The sequence below is a fragment of the Prinia subflava genome, chromosome 15 (genome assembly GCF_021018805.1).
Source record: "Prinia subflava isolate CZ2003 ecotype Zambia chromosome 15, Cam_Psub_1.2, whole genome shotgun sequence".
In the NCBI taxonomy this organism is placed as follows: domain Eukaryota; kingdom Metazoa; phylum Chordata; class Aves; order Passeriformes; family Cisticolidae; genus Prinia; species Prinia subflava.
The window spans coordinates 9938282-9959767 of record NC_086261.1 but is presented as its reverse complement, the minus strand read 5'-3'; the positions used below and the strand labels follow the sequence as shown (position 1 = coordinate 9959767).

The 21486-nt window shown below is 38.5% G+C and overlaps 1 protein-coding gene across 1 annotated transcript in view; it reads left to right on the top strand.

Annotated features, from left to right (window-relative positions):
* The window catches only part of TRPM7 (transient receptor potential cation channel subfamily M member 7), a 52422-nt gene that overhangs the window by 1476 nt on the left and 29460 nt on the right, over positions 1 to 21486 (top strand). Inside the window, exons 2-4 of the mRNA XM_063412284.1 lie at positions 18827 to 18906; positions 20363 to 20401; positions 20868 to 21066. Of these exons, the coding sequence (XP_063268354.1) occupies positions 18827 to 18906; positions 20363 to 20401; positions 20868 to 21066 (318 nt within the window). The remainder of the gene's footprint in view (positions 1 to 18826; positions 18907 to 20362; positions 20402 to 20867; positions 21067 to 21486) is intronic.

Here is a 21486-nt window from a genome sequence, read left to right as displayed (position 1 = left end):
AAAAATTTCCCTGCTGCTCGATGACTATTTAGCAACTTTGAATAATTGCTGGATGGTGTCCAATATTAAATCAGGAATTATTCTAAGGAGTGAGTTGTTCAATGTGGCAATTCCGGCTGTTCAGTCTTTTTTTAAAAATGTGTCTGTGTGGGTGAGATAAGTGTCTGCTAGATCATCCTTCATACCTTCTGGTATGGGGCCATTCTTGACTTTGCTATTTCAAGGCAGGAGGGGGAGAAACCTTTGTGCATGTGGAGCTGTTTAGGCTGAGTTTGGACTGTTTGTACCTTAGTTTCCTGATGTTGTACTTTGATACTTTTTTTGCTTGCCTGAGCTGAGCAGTGGAAAGGTAATGTTCACTTGTCATACAAAGGCACCTTGAAACATCACCTTGCATTTGACAGTTATCTCACACTTTTAAAGATACCATATCAGATCATCTATCTCCCCACATGGATCATCTAGGAGAGACATACTCGATTGTGTTTTAAACTTTCTTTTATTTTCTTGTCCCTTGAGGCTCTGCCTAGCTAGTCTTGCTGTATTACCATTTTGTCTTACCACATCAGCCCAGCTTTCTCTGCTCTGCTGGTGATAGACTGCAGCATCCAGAGTCCTCTCTTTTTCTCGTAGTTATCTTTGCCACTTGCTGTGCTTCCCTTTCCTGGAAACTTTGGACCAACACCCACATTTTTCAAGTTTCTCTTTCATGGCCCATTCATGAGGTACATTTATGTTAACCATGCAGTGCTCGTGGACAGTCGTGATAGATGAGCGTTTTCTGAACAGTATTGTTTTGAACTTCAGTAACTGACTATGACACAGTAGTTTGGCTATACTGCTTTGCGCTTTGACACCAGGAATGTTGCAAATAAATCTCCAAGAGAACTTGTAAAAAATTGTGTGTGAAGAGAGATGCATGAAAGAATTTTGCAGTCTTGAAAGACTTGAGAATAGGTTTCTATATTGTAAAGCTTTGAAATACCAAGACAACAAGAAGTGATACTTATGTCAAAATATTTTACCTGAGAAACATATCTGCTTTTTTTTTGGCTGATATTTATTTCTTTTGGGATTCCAGATTTCTTTCAGCAGTGTCTACATTGGCTGTGATATTTACATGCCTTGTTTATTTCCTGAAACAAGCAACATTAGTCCTGTTTCTTTTTCCCACTTTTTTAAGGGCAGACTGGTAGTAAAATCACTGTGTGCGTTTTTCAGAATTGAAGTTTTGTTTTGAGATGATGTTTCTTGTGTCTGTGAGTAATTATGTCTTGGTGCATTTTACCTTCAGCGGTTGAAATTTCAGCGGCTGGCTTTTCATCAGATAAATTACTGAATAATCTCATTCTCTGTGAGTATTTGGATAAGATACTTACATAATTATTAAAGCTATGTCGCTTTTTACCTCTGATACTGACAAATAGCTGTGGCCTCTGACAAGTGAGGCTATGTGCTTCATTGGTTCTACAAAAAATACCACTTGACCTGTGGTAGAACTTGAGCTTTTGTTGTACACTCTTTGTATTCTCTGGCCTGAAGCCCTCTTTTTCCTCTATTGTAGTCTCTGCAGTCTTGTTATTGTCTTTTTTAAAATATAATCCCTTTGCTTTTGCTCACATAATGAGAATTTAGAGGTGATGGTATCATATATCGTGATACAGCCAGTACTGGAAGTGATCTACCTAATCCTTGGTTTCTGTTATTCTTATTACGGGAAGCTTGGCTTTTCTTATGCTACAATTATAGGTGTTTTTGGGTTTTAAGTAATAGGAAACTAATCTAACAAAAGAACAGAAAAAGTAAACCCCAAAACCTTAGTGGTGGCCAGCTTTGCTCCCTGTCCTGGCTCAGCACAGGATTAGCCGGGCATCCCTGCTGCTGTGCGGGAGGGGAGGGAGGATGTGCAGGAGTGAATTGTCTTTTCAGTAGCAGCCAGTCACTAAGCAGCCCACCAGCTGCATCTGAACTGGGTGGGACCGGAGCCCTGAGCAGCAGTGGGGATTCCAAGAGCAGTCTCCATCCCAGCTGTTCCACTGATAGAAGGAGCGCTAGGTTTCTTGAGGAGTGGTGAGTTTTTTTCAGTCTTTACTACCTGTATTTTGCTTAGGGTGTAGAATGTGAGCCACTTTCTTTAACTGCCAGGTGTGCTGGACCCACAGAACAACGTGAGTTTGTTTTTCTCCCCAGCCATTATAATTTTTGCACAGAAGAAGGGACCACGCAGGTTGTCTAATTGCTGTTAGGTGAGCAGAGGACAGTTCTTACTGCTGTGTTCTTTCCAAGAAGGAAAGGTCAGTGAAATTCTGATGGTATAATGAAATATAAAAAAAAAAATGGGAGAAACTGTGGATGACTTTTTTTTCCTTCCCAAAAATTGGGTGACAAGTGTCCTGAACATATGGGGAATACAGGGAGTAGAATAACTGTATTGCTGATAGTGGTGCTGGTAGTTCTGAAGAGCTACTTTATGAAAGGACAGAATATTTAACTGTGGCAAGTGGTGTGATAGCATATGGTATAAGGATGTTGCAGGATTACTCTGTAAGATAAATGTGGTTGATTGCCAAGAGAACTTTAAGTGTGGTACCAAACTGACAACGTGTTAAAGCTTGCTTTACAAGTTATGCATTTTTTACCCCTTAACTTAAAGCAAAGTTCAGATCCTACTGAAATGGTAGGCTTGGATTGAACCTTAGTTATGGGAATTTCTGTATTTCTTTAAAAAATCCTAAGAGTTGCATCACAGTTACAGTTTATCTAATCTTTATATTATTAAGGGCAGTATGAGTTTTTTTCCTGAAGATTTGTACAAACTCATTCTAACTTGAGCTGGTTCATGCATTTTGTTGTCACATTTTCTGAAATGTTTGAACACTGTGTGTATTGCAAATGTGCAATTGCTGAGTTAATGTATGTCAACCCATCTTTGTTTCATTTGTTCTCAGCTCAAGGAGGATGGAATAAGATTTGTGTGATAGCATATCTGTTGATTTTTCTACAGCTGCAAAATCAGAATTTTAGGGGCTGATTCAGTAACCAGGTTAGTACTCTGCTGCATGTAGTTGGACAGCTGATGTTTTTAGATCATCCAGCTTCAGAAACAGCTATTGTAAACCCTCTGTGAAGCTTTAATGGGGCTTCCTCTTCAGCCTGTCTGTGGAGAGCCCTAATTTACATCATATACAGTCCAATATCAAGTACTTATTTTGTTTAAATGCACATCATGTGATTTGGAACGAGCATGCATCAGGCCAATACACAGTTTGAATGAGTGTAGTTATGTGTTATAGTTTGTGAAAATGGCTAGACTTATTGATAGTAATTTAATAGCAAGAATTTGAGGCTTCTTTTTGATTTGGAGAGTGTTGGAGGTCTTTTTCAAGATCTGTAACAGTCTGGTCAAACTTTTTGTTTCTTTGTCATAACTCCCTAAGCCTGGTCTGGATGACTCCCAGTGCTTTGGATTCTGCCTTTACTTTTTTACTGCTAAACTGAGCAGATGTAAAAAAAAAAGGGAAGAAGTTGTATTGTTGAGAATTGGCGTATTGCGATTAAGTTCTGGTTTGCTGATTTTAATTTTTCGGTTTGATTTTTTTATTGGCAACCTTTTGGGCGATTAATGAAGTATATCTTTTGCTGTGTTACACTAAATAATTCTTGCTTGAGAATACTTTCTCAGTTACAACTCTAAATGAATTTAATCTAGGTGTTCAACCTTTCACCATAACTCTGTAATCCCGAAACCCTGGGAAAGTGTCTGTAACAGCTCAGTCAGTGGTAGCACAATGGTTTTTGTAATTGAATCCCAGCTTTTGTTCCATGCTTTGTTCACACTTACCTCTATCTGAAGTGGTACTTATTTTCTTTACCTTTCTACTTGATTCTTGTCACCTCTGCTATGAATTTTCACTTTGTAGTCTCCTGACTTATGCTGGGTCGAATTTTGCAAATGTCTACGGCTGGTGGTTCTTTTCCAAATGTCTGCTAATTTTTTCTCTAATGCTGCAGTTTTTGTGAGATGTGGACTTGAAAAACTTGTCTCTAGAAGTTTAAATTTAATAAATAAATCTACATTTATGCCTTCTGCAAATGAGTTTCCAGGTGCTTTGTTAGGAAAACTTAAATTCACAAGCACTTATTGCTTAAAAACTTCTAGAGTTGGGGCTCTCCTAGAGCTGGTATTATTTAGCAGCCCAATCTTTCCCACTCTTATGCATTTTATTTAATTTATTTTTTGACTGACCTGGAGTGGTTGAGATGTGTTGCAGGGTAATAACCTCAGGTTAAGGGTTGTTGTTCAAGCCCTTTGCTAGCTGTTCCCACATGTGCCAAAGCTCTTCTTGAATGTGTGTTGTAATCCAGTCAAAACTCCTCTAAACCCTGTCTGTCTCCTTTCCACCTGTCCCTTTGTGCTTCCTTGTGTGCTCAGTCACAGGGGATCTGAATTGAATAAACTTCTCGTCACCTCCTTTCCTTTTTTTTTTTTTTTTTTTTTTTTTTTTTTGTGGATTATTTTGTTGGTCATTTCCCTGAACCGGCTTCCATGTGACTGCATAAATGCTGGTGCTGGTATGAGATAGGTTGGGATCATGTGCAGAGGCTTAGGAAAATGGGATTGTGGCACCCCAGACTTGACAGGAGCTGTGAAGCTGGGTTGGAAGTTTGCTTTAAGGCGCCTGAGATTTGGTTTGTGCTATTGCATTAGGAAGTGTTTGGTTACTCTGTGCATCACCCATGGCACATGAATGTTTTCTGAGTCTCACAGCCTTGTGCACAGGCATGGATGGAGCTGTGCCAACACAAGTCAGGTTCCATGGCCTCTTCAAAATATGAACCAAATTGCTTTGTAGCCTTGTCTAATTGTACTGTGAGCACATGGTGGCTGTTCTTGAATACTCCTGTATCTAAATTCTTGTTCACAGAGGATCTTTTCCTTGACCTGCTTTTCTGAATGTGTGCTAACAGATTCAAGATCACTTGTTTTTACCAGATATGCTGTGCTCCAGTCTGTCTCTGAACTGGGCTGCACCGAGATGAGTTTGATCCCTTCCATCAGGTTATTTCTGTTGGCAAATGATGCACTGCTGCAAACTTGTGTCGTGTAACAGAATATTGCTGGATTTTTTCTCAGTGTTCTTAGCATGCAGCATATTTGGTTTTTAGTGCTGTTCCCATTCTTGTTGAACTTTCTCAGGAAGCTGAACCTGTTTCTTTGAGTTAGGAGAAACCAAAGCTGCCTTCTACTGATGTATCTGCCAGAGCTCAGCACGGCAGCCATGTGAATGGGTTCAAAGACAGTCGTGCTGCTCTACACCATTGTGAAAATTGCATGTGGATTGGCTTTGTGTTGTGAGTCTAATGCAGTATTCTAATCTGTGGCTAGAGCCTGTCTGAAAAAGCTGTTTCCTTTCAAAGCCTGTCCCTGGTGCTGCTGCAGGTCATGCAAGTCTTTAGGCATAACTTCAGTCACCTGGATAGCTTAAATTATGGATGTGCTTAAGTGACACATGATTAGAGCCTAAAAATACCAGTTGTGTAATTACAGAACTGTTAATCAACTTTCTCTTCAATTATAAAAATCAGTTAATCTATGCGAGGGTAGGTGCAGTTAATGATGTTTTGAATGTCAGAGTCTTACCAGTTTCTCCTGTGTTCGCTGGCTGCATTATTGTCTGTAGTTTGCAGAATCCTGTTAAACAGCAAGTTTAATAAAACTTCAGCTGAAGTCATTAGAAGAGTGCTAGAGTGGCTGAAGGTGATCTTGTGGACAAAGAGTTTAAAAGAGATTAATCCTGAAGGAATGTGGTAGTAACCTTGCAGTAGGAAAGAACAATAAATCACTGATTGATTACCTGACAAATATCCTAGAGAACTGTCTAGGAAGTAGCATCATCTGGTCTGGCAGTGCCTCTGGCTGCAGAACTGGTTGGGAGAGGCTCTGTTCTGATTTCACAGGCTCTTCTTTGCTCCTTTACTGCTGCTGAAGGTGTTGGTGGTTTAGCAGCCGGCTGGCCCTGGGGACAGCCCTGTGAGCACTCGGCTGGCCCCAGCCAGGGACACTCAGCACAGATGTGGAGGTTGGGATGGACTTTTACCTCCTAAACTGGCATCAGCTGGCTTTGCAGCCAGAGGCACTGAAAAACAGAAATATCCACTTAAATAACCTTTGCCCTTCTAATTTGTGCAACTTCAGAAATGCTCTTGATGAGGATTTATGCCTTTGCCTCATTAAGCAATTGATCTGTCTTAGTCTTATAAACGAATTACGCAGAAAAAGAATTTTTAAATTTTCAGGTGTAGAAAACCTACCACTTGTGTGCATGCAGTTTTTCACTCTTACTGCTCCATGTGCTCCGCGACTCTTCTCCTTTAAATTCTCTGTAAGTGTTTCAAATGCTTTTGCGAAACAATGTGGCCTTTTAATGTTGCTAATATAGGGAAGCAGGGCAGAAGCCGCTCCTCACGCCTGTCCAGGTTTGGGCTGCCAGCTCCTGTTCCAGGTGAGCACTCCGGGTGCTGAGGCTGCTGACAAACAGCATTGTGGAATGGATCCTCTGGTGGTGCCCGGTGTTTCCTGGCCCACCACAGAACTGTCTGGTACCGCTGTCATCACAGCATGGTGAAACTTTGGGCTGTAAACTTTGGGCTGTGCTTTCTTCCCAGTGTGGAAAAATGTGCAAGACAGAAGCTTTTCTGCCTTCAGAAAAATCCCATTGTCAGGTTGTAGAAGGATGTTTTCTGGTCACAGGCAATCTGCAGAATACAGGTAGACTTTGCAGAGAGGGGGAGGATTATTCACAAGAGCTAATTAGGCAGTGAGTCCCCAGGCTTGCTCAGTGGAGGCCAAGGGGGATTCAGAACGGCTCTTTTCTCTCTGCAAAGAGGATGTAGAAAAATTAGCACAGCTGAGATAAGGTTAGTCATTTTGACTATCCTCTTGGGCGTCATTACTGAGTTTTTGGGGGTTTTCTGGCAAATACAAAGATCTTGCATGTAGGACAAGAAAAATCTTAAGTAATTAATGTATTAGGAGTTGAATGTTAATTATACCATGAATTAGATGAAATCTTCAATGCCCGATAAGAATGATATTCTTAAGCAGAGGGGTATCTGCTCCTCCAAAATGTGACCTTAGGCAAGATGTTCTTGCTTCATTGGCAGCTTTCTGAGAAATAAAGAAATACAGTCTTAACATCCTTTCCTTCCTGAGTATCAGGATGCATGTACATAAAAAAAATTAAATCCTTTTGTGTGATAGATCTGTAGTCTTTCCCTGGGTGCCTAGAGCCTGTGTGCTTTTGGGGATTATTTTGATGTACCTTGGCAATATGCTTAGATCAGCTCAGCTCTTCTGCCAACCCAGTATCTCTCTACTACCAAAGAAGGTGTCCTACTTCCCTTGTTCCCACCCTGATCATGGCCATGTGATTTTTTTTCTTGTGCCTTAGTTTTCTGTCCAGTTTGCATCTGAATCTGTTCATTCTGAAGTTAAAGCTACCTGCCTTTTTTTTTTTTCCCTAGGAATGATGTGCTGGTTTAGGGAGCTCCATCAGTTCCCCAAAGGGTGGGCGGATAACTGCAGGTGGGGGAGAAGTAGCAGGAGGATGGGTGGGAGGGCAGAGTAGGAACTTCCTCAGCTTGTCTTCTCCGACTGCACCTCACTTTATAATTTGAAGAATTGCATCTGCAAAAGCAAATATTTCTCCTGTGTTTCTTGGCTTTGCCAGGACCTCCACCTCCCTACTGGTGTCTTTTGTTTCTCTAGAATGACTGTCTTCACTCTTCTCCCAGCAGGCCAGGAAGGAGCCTGTCCCAGGTATTAGTTCAGTACAGCTTAGGCAGGCCATTGTGCCACACACCACTCAGCATTGGTGAGTTTTACTGGAATTTAGTATGCTGGGAGAAATTACTATAAATAGAAGACATTTTCCATGTGAAGTTGTGTTGTGTTCTCTCAATATCATTTAATTAGTTGTTTCCCCTACCCTGGGAAAAAAATCAAAACCCCCAACAAACCAAACAACAAAAAAAAAGAGGATACTTTATTTCTAAAAATAATATATTTAGTTTCTGAGTAATTATTTAGACTTGTGGTTTTTAATATAGAAGGGCCGCTGAAAAAACCCTCAAGAACAGAGGGTGGAAATTTTAAAAAGTGCCTAAATAAGCACTGTATATTATTTCAGACAGTAATTAGCTGCTTTCACGTTTCCTTAACAAACCCAGTTAAGTTTCTTCTTTGCACTTTTCTAGAGCAGAAAACAGAAATTACTTGAACAGTTTTAGTGGGGAGCTTTATCTTCTGATCTGAGTTCAGGGACATGGATGTCTCTCGAATGCTGTCAGGGTTTGTGTGCACTGAGCAGCTGCAGGCTGAGCTGCCTGTGAGAGCAGAGCTGCTGCTTTGTCTTGACAGGCGGTGCAAGTGTAACTGAATCCAGTAGCTCTTTGCTATGAGCTGCATTTAAAAATGCTTAAGTCTTTGTAATTCGACAGTAGGTGAACTATAGCAAATTCTTGTTTTGGCTTGCTTTTATGCCAGCTCATCCTACTTTCTCTGCCTGATCCAATCTCCCAAGAAGTCTGATCACTCTAAAGAGTTGACCAAAACATTTGCTTCCTCTACTGTGCCTAACAAATACTGGCACATTGGTGTGCACGCGTGTACAGGCAGGGAGAACCCAAAAATCCAGCTATGTTTTAGGTGGGTCTTTGGTTGTGTGTTTGAAGATGGGCCTCTTTCCTAGTTGCAGTAGTTTTGATTATAACAATAAAGTTGTTTTCCTAGTTACTGTGTCTAAACATAAGTTCTGTGAAGTTTCATTGTCCTTAGCAGTGGTCAGGTGCTGTCTCCCATTTCATGTACCCACTAGTATGTTCTGTTGCTCTTTCTTCTCACTCATGCTATTCAGAGAAATATTGTTGATCTGCCATAATTAATGTGGGCATAGGCTTCCTTTTTTTTTATATATTCAAGGAGTTGTCAGAGGCTAGCTATGTCAAAAATCCCTTAATGATAACAAGTTTCCATTGCTCTAGTGAGTTAATAATAGCCTACTTAAGTCAGGAGGCACCAGAATCTTTGCTGTGATAATAGAGAAGTGTATTTCTTTGTACAACATGAAAAATAAGTCAGATCTGTAAACTGAACAGGCTAAGAAAGTGGTAGAGCAGGACAAACAGCATCCACCCTTCGAGTTTGCTTTTGTAGTTGTAATGTGCTTCAGCACATACTGAATTAATCAGATGTTCGTGCATTTCATGAACTAGAAAGGGAGGACTTTCCTTAAATCTGCAGCTCAAATATCGCTGAAGTACATCCTTTCCACGAGGTGAGGGGGTTTGCAGCCTGTAAAGCTGTCTAGGAACAGCGGCTGCCAGAGCTGAGGTTTGTCATCAGGGAACAAAGCGGGAGCAAATTGAGGGCAGGATTAATTATTTGGCTGGTCACACGAGCCCTTTCCCACTGCTTTATTTCCAGAGGTGGCCACCACTGCCTCCTTTCTTGCATCTGTGACTTGTATTCCCTGTGGGAATGGGGAAGGGACTGGAGGTTGCTTGAGGAGGACAGCAACCGGATCCAGACTATGTGAGTTGCTTTACTGCTGAAACCATGCTCCAATCCTCATTCCTTCCAAAAATAAATCCGGACTTTATAGGATTGTCTGTTCGAACACCCTCTGTGGCACGTGCAAGGTAAGCCCAGCACTTGCCAGGAGTGTGAGGTGTGAACCAAACGAATCCTTGGCTGTAGAGCAGATCTGGTGAGACAGGAGGAGCAGGGCTTTCGGCAGCGAGCACAGCGCATCCCATCCGTCCCCGCGGAAAGGACCGGGGACAGGCAGCAGCCTTCACACCCACAGAAGGGTTTTGACCGACTGAAAAAGACTTGGCATCGTTCTGTGTGTGTTGGTGAGTAGGAATGCTGACTCTGCCTTCCTGCTGGTCCTATTTAAGAGTGTGTAGGCTTGCAGTCTGCATCTGGTAAGGTCAGGGTGATCACAGAGTGCAGCTGAATCTCTGGTGCTGCGAGAGGTGAGGAGGATGCAGACTGTGCAGTTGGATCACTGTGGATAAGGAAGGGAAAGGAGGCTGGGTGTTTGAAAATGGAAGAGATTTGAGGTTGGTTTATATGAGTCATTCAACTTAATTAAGAGTGGATTTTAAGTGAGGAACCCTATCAGAAAGCAGAAGGCACTGTATGACAGGCTTGTAGACATTCCTGTGTACTTTGCCATTATTTTTTTTTGTTTGGCTCTTGTTTTGTTTTAATCCCATTTGAGCAAAGTTAATATTAAGAGTGAAAATGTTGGCTGAAAAACTGTAGCTATATTTCTTGTAGTTACAACCACATACTCTTTCTCTCTTCTTTCATCCATGGTGTTAAGTTTTAGGGAGTAAAGAATTGTTCTCATTTCCTTTGAAAACTCAGTGGTTTGTTGCTTGTAAGTCATAACTTCAGTATATGCTTTGAAATACCTTATGCATTGCATCAAAATGTGATTGGTCTGTGAACTCAGAGGAAATAATTTATAGATTCTTTAACAGGGCTAAAATTTTTTACCTTGGTATTTCATAAGTTGGGAAGACTGCAAATGTAAACTATTTAGAAATCAATTCAGCTCACAGCAGTGAAACAGGTTCACCCATTTCTGCTGTATTTTCTTTTTCCTACCAAAATTCCAAATTCTGTCAATGCAAGTAGTTGGGAAGTAAAAATTAAAATGCATTTCTCTCTTTGCTTCCCCATGGCTTTTCTGCAGGCGTGTTCAGGAACAGCGTGCCATCTGCTGTGCTGACACAGTGTCAGGAGTCCCTGGTTTTGGCAAGTTTAATTACTGTATCTGGTGTAATTGGGCACTTACTCTGAAGGTGTTTATTGTTGTATCGGCTGAGAAAAAGCCAGTTTGAAATCACACCAGTGGGTGATTGTCATCTGAAATCAACTGATGGCCCATTCCATAGTGACTTGAACTATCTCATACTGTAGAATCAATTGCAAGATACTTTCTAGGTGTATATTAATATTTGTTTTATGCCTTGTGTGGATGTTGTATGCATTTTCAAATTTTAATACTTTCTGAAAGAGTAATTTTATGGCTGGTCTAACTGCAGAACAGCACAAACCTTAACCTGTTAAGCAAATAATTTTTTTTTAATATGCTGCATTTACTCTGAATTTTCTTCTGAAAAACCTCTGTTACAGTTAAAAGATAACTTTCCCAACAATATGGGTGAAGTGGATTGAATTTGAATGTAATAAAAATATACCAAAAATATAGGTCTGTGGATTTTATTCTAGTGCATCAGGGTTAAAAGTCACCACTTCATAATGCTAAATTCTGTTCATGAATTTAGAGTATTCTTAATTAAATGAATCTGCAGGAAAAAAAAAATCTGTAAACAGCTGAATTATGTGCATTGTAATAATACAGTGAAATAATTCTCTCAGGACCAGCCTGTTCTCCAAGTAGCAGATTGGAATAATTTTCATCAAGTTTGAGAGAGCTGTAAAAATCCCTTTTGACAAATCCTGATTACCCTCTGCATCCAAAACTGCACGTGGGTTCAGGGAGTTCTGTGGTGGCTTCATTACGTCAGAGAAGAACTTGATGAAACAATAGCTACTCTGTTAGAGACCTGGGTTGCTGTGAAATCTGTTCAGAGCAAATCTCCTGAACTGTTTAATAAAAAATAGGATTGTTGAAGGTTTGTTTTCAGCACTAAGGGAGCCATTGAGATGAAGATTCTTATCTTGGCTCTCTGGCTCACTTGAGATCTGCTTCCCATGTGCAGAATTGTCAGAAGGCTCACTGCCCTCTCCGTTTGCTTGCTTCAACAGTTTTTATTTAATGTAAACCCAGGAGTATTTTTTTGCTGTCAAACAATCTATTTTCGGGACTGTAACAATATTTTCACTAGAGAAGTTTTTGAATCCACAAAACTGGAGTTGTTTGCTTTCTTGGGAGCTCAGTGAAGCCTGGTGAGCTGTTCTGTTCAGAACAGGATCTTCAGCATAGCAGAGACACCTTTGGTGCGTGATGGGTCTGTCTGAGCTGGTCACATTCTGTGACAAGAGATGCCCCAATGCATTTGGGAAAAAAAACCCCAAACCAACTTCTTGTAGATGCAGCTGGTAGTTGTTGTAGACTAATAAATAATCCTGATGCAGCAGGTAAAATATCCTTGCTAAAATTTTCATTTGTAGTGGATTAAACAACAATTAAGATTAAAGCACAATCCTTGTCATTTAGAGTGACATTCTTCACAGGGATTCATTAAGGCACTGCATAAATATCTTCTGTCATTGGGATAATGTCTGAGCCTCTGTCTTTTGGGTATTGCACATATCTGTACCTTTTATGGATGTTAGTGTGAAGAATTGAGGTTGACTTATATTGTAGATACTGGTTCAGGAACAAGTTTTGTAGGTGCTCTGTGTGTGTTGTGCATTCTCTGGACAGTCAGCACTGTTATTCTGTGTCAGAGAGTCTTTTAAATATAGTTCATAATACTAGCTGGCTAAATGCTTTGTTTACTCCCCCCTCTTTTAAAAAAGAAAACAAAATCTCCCAAACTAAAATTATACAAGTATGTAACTTTAAATTGAAGGGAAAGCTAGTAAATTAAATGCCTGGGGTTTGACAGAGCTAAAAGTTTAAAACAAATGGTAGCAAGTATATGGCATTAAGCTACCTAACTTTTTTTTTCCTCCCATCTCTTTATTTGCTTAGTTAGTTGAAGTCTTAAAGAGTTTCCTCAAATGATAAATGTTTCCTTGAGGAACTGAGATGTGCTGTCCTGTATTTTTAATACAAAATTCCAAGTATTTTCTTTGGTAGATAGACATAACTGTCTTTTGGCTAGCTCTCCACCCTGTACACAAGGGTTTAGTTACTCAGCTCATCCTGGGCTGCACATTTTCAGTATCATTCGGTTGATTTGTCCTAAAAACCAGTCCAGGTGCTTTAGCTGGAGTGTGGTTCTTCCTGCCTTAAGGATTTAAGCACCTACTAGAAATCACTTTTCAGTGAGCTATTGATGTATAGGAGTCTGTGTAATGTTATTGAAAGATACGTGAAACTTTCTTTGGTGCATTTTATTTATGGCTCCTCTTCCCACAAGAAGCTTTATGAATTCTAAACTACTTGGTATGCATTAACCTAATTGGATATTGTATTTATCGCAGTTGTTTGGCTTTGTTTGGATTTATTTAATGTATCTGGCATAAAAGCAATAAGATATAGGTTTGTCTGGGATTTGTGCCTTTCAGCTGTGGCTGCAGGAGCCCAGTGCATGGCTGGGGTTGGTTGTCTGGGCAGGGATCACAGGTCAGTCCCATGGTGTAGCACGTGTCTGGATAATGGAGTGGGTTTCTCAGATAAGAGATCCTCTGGTAAGTCACAAAGTGTGTGTGGTATGTGTGGTTATATAAGAAGCAGTAACTTCAAGTTAGAGCATTGTCAGTGAACAATTCCTTGAATAGACAAGCGAAAGGACATTCTTAGTACAGTGTGTCTCTTAGAAATGTTTTGAAATTTGTCTTGTGGGCTGTAAGTGACCGGGACAGACAGGACTCCTCTGCGGCAGTGCTAGCACGACTCTTCCTGCTGCACATAGTTTCCACTGTGTCTTCTTGTTTTCAGGCTTGCTGAAACTTTCCTGTATTTTCTTCTGTCCAGATGGAAAACAAACCTTTTGGAAAATTTGAGGCAGTGGAGAAAGAATATAGAGTCTATATTAGTTTTTAAATAAAATTGGCGGATCTTTTCCTTGAGAAGGTATTGCGTGTATTGAACTGCCATATGGTGTAAGCAGAGATTTGAAAGATGAAATATGAGACGGTGTAGAAAGCGATGTGATTTCTAAATTGGAAGCTCAGTCTGTGCGATTAGTAACTGAAATCCCCATTACCAGCCCTCCACAAAGGTCACAGTTTGGCAAATTATTTATTAATTCAGGTCAGTTTCCTGATTCAGTGGGGAGCTTTATTGAAAAATTGTCAGAACTGCTGGGTTGGTATCCACTGTTGCAGGCTCCTGGGCAATATAGCTGTGAAAAGTTATATTTTATTTTTGTAACAAATGTTGTTACAATATTGTAACTTATCTTACAACAGTATACAGTATCAGAAAAGAGTAGAAAAAATAAACTGGGATCCCCTTGTGCATGAAGAAGTTCAGAATTGCCAGCTACAAATATTATTTATACTTGCCATATTTGTGTTACTTAAAAATAATGCAAGTCGTTTTGAGGTCTTTCCAAGCAGGCAGGCTTACTTTTTATAGAGAAAATAATTCACACCAAGCTTGTTGAATAAACTTTGAGAATTTTAAAATACCTTGATAAGGTTTCCCATATTGCTGTGCATCAATTGCTAGAACTTAATTGTCTTATTTTAATATATTGGATGAGAGGCTCTTAAAAACATGTGAGTTGAAGGGGAGACAGTGGTAGGTGATTGGCTTTTATTTCCAAGACCTGATCTCATATGGTACTTTGGTGATGGTTTCTTATTTTTAAATTTTCTTTTTGCACCTGGTATATGAAAAACCTAAAATTATAGTTTGTGGTAAAAATGTCATTCTACAAAGAGACTTGCTAAAGTTATCTGGTGTGAATTTCAGTAAAGATCACATAAGTCTTGAGCAGGTACATTTAAATAATCTCTGTTATTGGAGCTTTGGAGTGCTAATGCTGTTGCTGAATCAAACACAGCTAATACTAAAATGGCTGTGATAAAACTTCCACCTGTTGTAAAAGGCCATGGGATTATCTTGGTATCTAGATACTTCTAGGAGTCGGAAATAATTAGTCATATTCTCTTGAGTTTGTAGTTCAGTGAGTACTTGTGTAAGTTTTCTTTCAAATAGCAATTACAATTATTTCAGCATTGGTGAAACTGTTTGGAGAGGACATATTTACTTAAAATAGTGTGAAGTATTTCTTTTAATCATGATCCCAGAGTGAGTATCTCTTCTAGATGATTGAATCAAATCTATGTGCTTTCAGCATCTTGATGTTCTTTCAGAAGAACCGAAAGACACAGTGAACTCTGCTCAGAAATCAGTACAGCCAGAATGAGGTATCAGTGAAACCTACAGCTTGAAGTCTGTGCAAAAGCCTTGTTGGCCTCTTTGGGATGAAGAGTTAGTAGTTACTGTAGTACCTCTTCCAAAAAGGTAAAAGTTAAGAATTTTTATGTGTATGGACAAGATGCTGCCAGAATTGTCTGCTGAGAGATGAAATTTTCATAGACTCACCTGAAGAGAAATGGAAGGTAGTTCTGGAATAATATAAATAGAATTAAAGTTTTTCTTGTAAGTGTTAAATTTTATTTAGCTTGACAGATGGAGAATGCACAGGAAAAAATATAGGAAGCTAAGTTTTTTTTCCTCACAAAATGCAATTTTGAAAGGAAAGAAAGTAAATAGTTAAAAAGTAGATCTCTATATGTTGATGCTACTTGTGCTTTTTGCTAAGAGACTCCTGACCCATGTTAGCCATAACCATGGTGTAAAGTGCATCTTCTAAAAATACACTGGGAAAACAGAGCACTTGGAGCACAGGAGCTGCCTGTTACTGGAAACAGAGCTTGGGGGTGGAGTTGTATATCCTGTTCAGATGATGAAAAAGCTTAAATAAGAGGAGGTAATTTTTCTTGAACAGTCTGATAACTTGCTTATTGATTTTTGACTTCTGACTTGATCTCCTATTTTAACTTAATCTTTAGCTGATGAGGAAGTCTTTCATGGTATTTCTTAGGTAGCTGCTGCAACTCATTTATACTTAACGGTGTCCTCATATCATCTTCCTTTCTCTGGTCATCACAGGAACATTATGTAATAATGGTTCTTATTTACGTGTAAGACAATACTTCCTACATTTTTAATGTGATTTTTACCCATTTATGGGAAGTGTCTTTCACTCAGTTCTCTTCTCTTCTTGGTTTGTTTGGTTGTTTTTGTTTTCCCCTCTCAAAAGAAAACAAGAGTCTAGAATTAGCAAATTCAGTAAAAAATCTTCTGCAATAAGGATTAATTGGCATACAGGCACGCTTCTAGAGAGAAGTTCCAAATATGTTTTAATAACATTACAGACCTTCTCCATAAATAACTGACTGGGGGTGACTGATAAATGTAGTGATGCTGTGCTGAAAAACTGAGAGAAATCCTTAATGAGTGGTTAAAACAACATTCTTCAAGAGAAAAATTGATGAATGGTTAGTTGTTTCATTTTGGGGTCTTTTTTTTTTTTTTTTTTTTTTTTGAGGAAGTGTTTATTATGAAAAGTAGTGTTGCACATTGTGAGCCAGTGTTCCTTGTCCCTAGCTTTGATCACCACTTAATAATAAAACAATATTGCGTGGAGCAATTGACGCAATTGCTTGTGGTTTATATTCTTTGGATTTTAACATCTAGCCTGTTATGCCTGTGATCTCTTGCTTCAAGGTGTGGTTTTAGCCAGCTGGCTGGAACATCTAAGTATTAGATTACTCTTCTGTATCTTTTTATATTCTGGAGGATCTCTGGAGTTAAGCTTAAACTACTGCAGTGTTAAAGTAATGCTCAGTTTTAAGAAATTAAATACAAAAATTCCCATGTAAACAGTGAGGACTCAGGCAACAGAAAGTAGCTTCCAGAACTGGGATTTATCTCACAAAGGCTAAAGCTTAATAGTGCTTTAAAAAAACCTTAACCAGGAGCTAAAAATTTGGACTACTTACTATATGGAAAAACACACCTTTAGTGTGATATATGTATAAATGTATGTATAGACATATCACGTTTGTTTTTGTAGCAGTGCTAATCATCTGATAAAGGTAGAGAAGAGACAGAGCTGTTTTGTGCCCAAATCTTGTAAGGCCAGGGTGTCCTAGGAAATACTCAGCTCCACTTTCCTTACCAAAGAACTGAGGAGATGCTGCTAAAAGATTAGAGATGGATTCTGAGGACAGCAGAGGAAGAGATCTCTTTCACAAGCCTCTGAAAGGTCAGTGGCTTTGTTCTGCTTCAGAGGAGAAGGAAAAGAAAACACACCAAAAAAACCCCAACAAACAAAAAAGAAGAAAAGGACCATAAATGGAACTGTGTAATAGAATCCTCCATAACACTATGTTTGCATATAATGTTCAATATCCTGCTTTTCCCTTTGCTACAGCATTCACTCCTGTCTGTAGGGAAAGGAGCTAGGACAGCAGCAAATTCTGACCTCGGCTATTTAATTTATTGCAGGTGTTTAAAGGATTAGTGTAGATGTAAAATGCACTGTGTGAGTGCTCATTGTGTTGTCTTCCTTTTCCTTCCGTGACTCTTTGCTGAGGTCTGTGCATCTTTTCTCCTTTCTGTCTTGAGAAGTGCCTTTACTCTGCAACTTTCCCTTCTCCTTGGAACAGGCTGTTGGCCTTCTTAACGTGAAGACAGAATCTGGAGCAGAAGTTTGTTGCTGTCTTGATAAATTGATCATCAGAGTTCACTAAGGCAAAATATTGGAATGTGATCATGGTGAATAATGTAGGAAAGATCTGCTGAGTCTGGGAAATGTTTGGAAAGAGAGTGGGCAGTTCAGGAGCAGTTTTTTGGGGGTCTTTATTAAAATTAGCTGGTACATTCTTGATTGTAATAATGTCTCCGTATTATCTTAAAACTGATGTTAAAGTTGCAGTGAGTGAAAAATGAATCCATCTTTGCTTAAACTTCTCTTATAATCGAAAAAAAAAACCTTAATTTCTTCATCACTTCTGCAGACCTCTGATTAGATACCTGTGAATAATATCCATTGGTCTTTTTTCCCCTTCTTGTAAGATAAAACAGTGTGAAATTTATCAAATTTTTCTAAAGGTAAAATATAAATGTAATAGATTGTTATCAATGTTAGTAGTACAATGTTATCACTGTTATCAATGAAGTAATTCTAATGTAATCTCAGTAAGGATTTAAAATAATATTGCATAAGATGCAAATTAGCATTCTGAGTTTGTTTTCATGCTTTTAATTTCTAAAAGGCCTGCCTGAATTTCTTTCCCAGTGTATTACTGAAACATGACATAGACTCTATGCATTATGATGTTGTTTAGCAACTAACTTAGGATTATTATGTAAGATAATGTTAATGTGGTTGTTTAAAGCAACTGAAATGAAATTGTGTCCAGTGATTAGAATAGGAAGCATTTGAAGTAGTGAACATTCTTAATTTCATGTTTCAGAACATGTTTCAAGTTTGACCTTAGAATGCAGTTTAGAGATCCCAATTAATTTTATTTACTGAAATGAAAAGTTCCTTGATGGAGAGCAAAGGTTATGACCTATTTATTGCTAGTTGAAAAGATTGCCAGTCTTGTTAGAAAGATTCCTTACCCACAATTTCAAGATGAAAATTTTACTTCATTAAAGAGGGAAATAGATAAAATTAGTATTATCTCTGTTTAGTGCAGGTAATTCTTAAAAATTTTACCTGATTTTCTTTCTTAAGAAGATATGGTAACAGTGTATATTAAATATTCTTTGGGGGTGGAGGGTACATATTTATTTACATATTGAAATTTTTGCTATTTGAATGTTAGCTGTGGAAACTATTACTTCTGATTTTAAGTGATTTGCATATAAATGACATAATGATTCTGGTTATCTCAACTTTTGGAGATAACCAAAAGTTATCTTTTGGAGAGATGTGTGAGATGCTTTTATAAGGTCATACATGGTTTTGTTAGTTTTTGAGAGAGCAACCCCTTCATATTCTAACTCTTGTTTCCTTAAAAAGCATTTTTCATTGCAAAGGTATGTAATTTGTATTTTATAATACTATCAAATTTTTTGCTTTTCAGTCCCAGAAATCCTGGATAGAAAATACTTTCACGAAGAGGGAGTGTGTGTATATTATACCAAGTTCAAAAGACCCCCACAGGTAAATAAGAAATGATGCAGGAACTCATTGCTTCTCTTTAATATTAAAAAAGTCAGTATTCTCATGAGTGTTGGACTGGTTTTTTGTATGAAATACTGTCTTGGGTTTGTGCTTTCATGACTGGACATTGTAGCGCTGTGAATTGGATTTTCTCTTTCTGAAAGTACTTTGGCATTGCAGAAATCTCCAAAAAATGATCCCCTGTTCCCTTTGCTGCTTCTTACCTCTCCTCCTGCTGATGTCTATGATCTGTTTACAGTGAGGGGGATGTGAAAAAGAAATTTCTGAAATAAGAAATTCTCATAGAGATGTCCTCTACTGGAATTTAAAAAACATCACTGTAAGTGTAGGGTGAAGTGTGAAAATCAACCTGACAGTGTAGGCAAAAGGGTGAAGAATTCATAGAAGAATAAAGAAAACCAAGAATTGGGGTGGGGAAAAAAATTCAAAAAAGAAAGGCTGAAGAAATACTTGTTTCTTGGGAAAACAGATAAATGAGAGCTGTTCAGATTTTATGTGATATGTGATAATTTTTCATCCTTAAGTTCTTCAAGGAAAACTAGGCTGAAAAATGAGGAAATATGTTTCTAGAGGGGAGGCTGAGGCTAAGAATATTTTGCATATCTCACATGCTGGTTTTACCTTATCTTAAATTAGAGGTGTGAAATCAAGCAAGTTAGTGATAACTGTGGTGTATATCTAACTGACTTTCACCAGGTGTTACAGGTATAATTTAGGAGTTCCTACAGTGATTGAGTTTGACCCGTATAGTCGTGACATTTGTGTCACGGATAAAATAAAGTCAATTTGAAAATAGATTTTAAATTGCTATTTTTAAGGCAGTTTTATCTCCCCATAATGTTTACTATTGTAATTACGGAATTCAGATCACCTTGTTTTTCTTAAGCTTCATATATGTGAGAGCAGCTCAGAAACCTTTTTTCTGAGTTTGAGAGAACTTCTATTTCACTCTTTTCCTTAAAAAAGTTATATCTTAGATATATTTATAAGTCTCAAAATATACTTATAAATCTCTTATTAAACTGGGGCAGGTTACTATTTTTCATTTAAGTATTTTGTTTTTAAACAGAAAAAGAACTAAACACTGTAGAATTTTCAAATTATTGTAAATAATTCACCACATTCCTTGAAATCATGTGACATGAGAAGCTTTAAGAATTTATAGCCACAATTGCAGCACATGGAAAATTTGCAAATGCAAACAGAGTAATTAGGAAGCTGTTAAAATTTCCAGAGCATTTAACAAGGAACAGAATGGTCATCAACACTTGCCCTTTCAGTTTAACCTATTTGTAGCTTACAATGGACTTTACAACTTTCCCACCACATTTTGTCCTTCAGTTTCTAAAAATGGCCTGTGGTTGTTGGTGAATTGCTCACTGTTGTGTGTGAATTGTGTGAGAAGTTTAGTCATATATTTAAATATTTCTTACAGATGCCTTCCAGGATGTCAGATTTGTCAGCAACTTGTCAGGTAAAAGGTCTTTGTAATTATAATATTTATGAATATTTTCTCATTAAATAACTGCTTTCATAATAAGGTTTTCTAAAGTTTTGATCAATATTATGAGTGACAAGTTAGTGAAAGGTTAGACATAAAATAAATACAACTAATGTTTAAAGAGCTGTCTGCAATAAGTAGGTCACGGATTTCTAAATGTTATATAAATTACTTGGCTTCAAAGAAGCAATTTCTCCTGGCCTCCAGCTTGCTACCTTAGTGAGCTTCAGTATTTTGCATAATAATATGTATTGTAATTGACTACTGCTGTAAGTATTTATGACAACAGCGCTCACTCTGGAAAAGACATCTATCTAATGTCTAGAATCTTTGCTTTCTAAATCTGGTCCATTCCTGTTATCAGTCAAGGAAGTTTTTCTCTTGCAATGGTGTTTTGGTGTTTGGTATTTACCAAATTCCTGGTGTGTGGCTGGTGCAGGTGCTGCTGCGGCCGCTTGGTCAGACAACACGCGTGCTTCACTGCCAGCCTGGCCATGAAATACTCCGATGTGAAGCTGGGTGAGAGCTACAACCAGGAGACAGAGGAGTGGTCAGTGGAAAAACACACAGAACAGACCTCTACTGATGCTTACGGTGTCATCAACTTTCAAGGTGGCTCTCATTCTTACAGGGCTAAGGCATGTATGATGTTTTTGTTGTTTCTTTTTTTTTCTTATTCTGACCATATTGGTGCTGAATGCTTCTTTTAACTTCTGAAATTGAAGGCAGAAAATATTAGCACTTCTGTTGTGGCAAACCAGTGCCCTTTTCTATTCTAGCATTTTTGTTGTGATTTGAATTCTTCCTATTTTCTATTTGTAAAAGATTTTTAGTTGTGGTAGAAATTATTTCAAGCTTATGCAGTTAAAGGTTAGAGGGAGTTCTTCTACAATGTGGCTCCTGTGGTCAAACCAAAGTGCTTGAGAGAGGGAGCTGTGTTCTTTATGCAGCTGGCAGAAGCCCCAGGGACAGTCCAGAGCTCAGGTCAGATCATCTCTGTGACAGAAGGGCCCTTGGCACAATTCTTTCATGTTCTTAATAACAGTGTATGGCCTCCT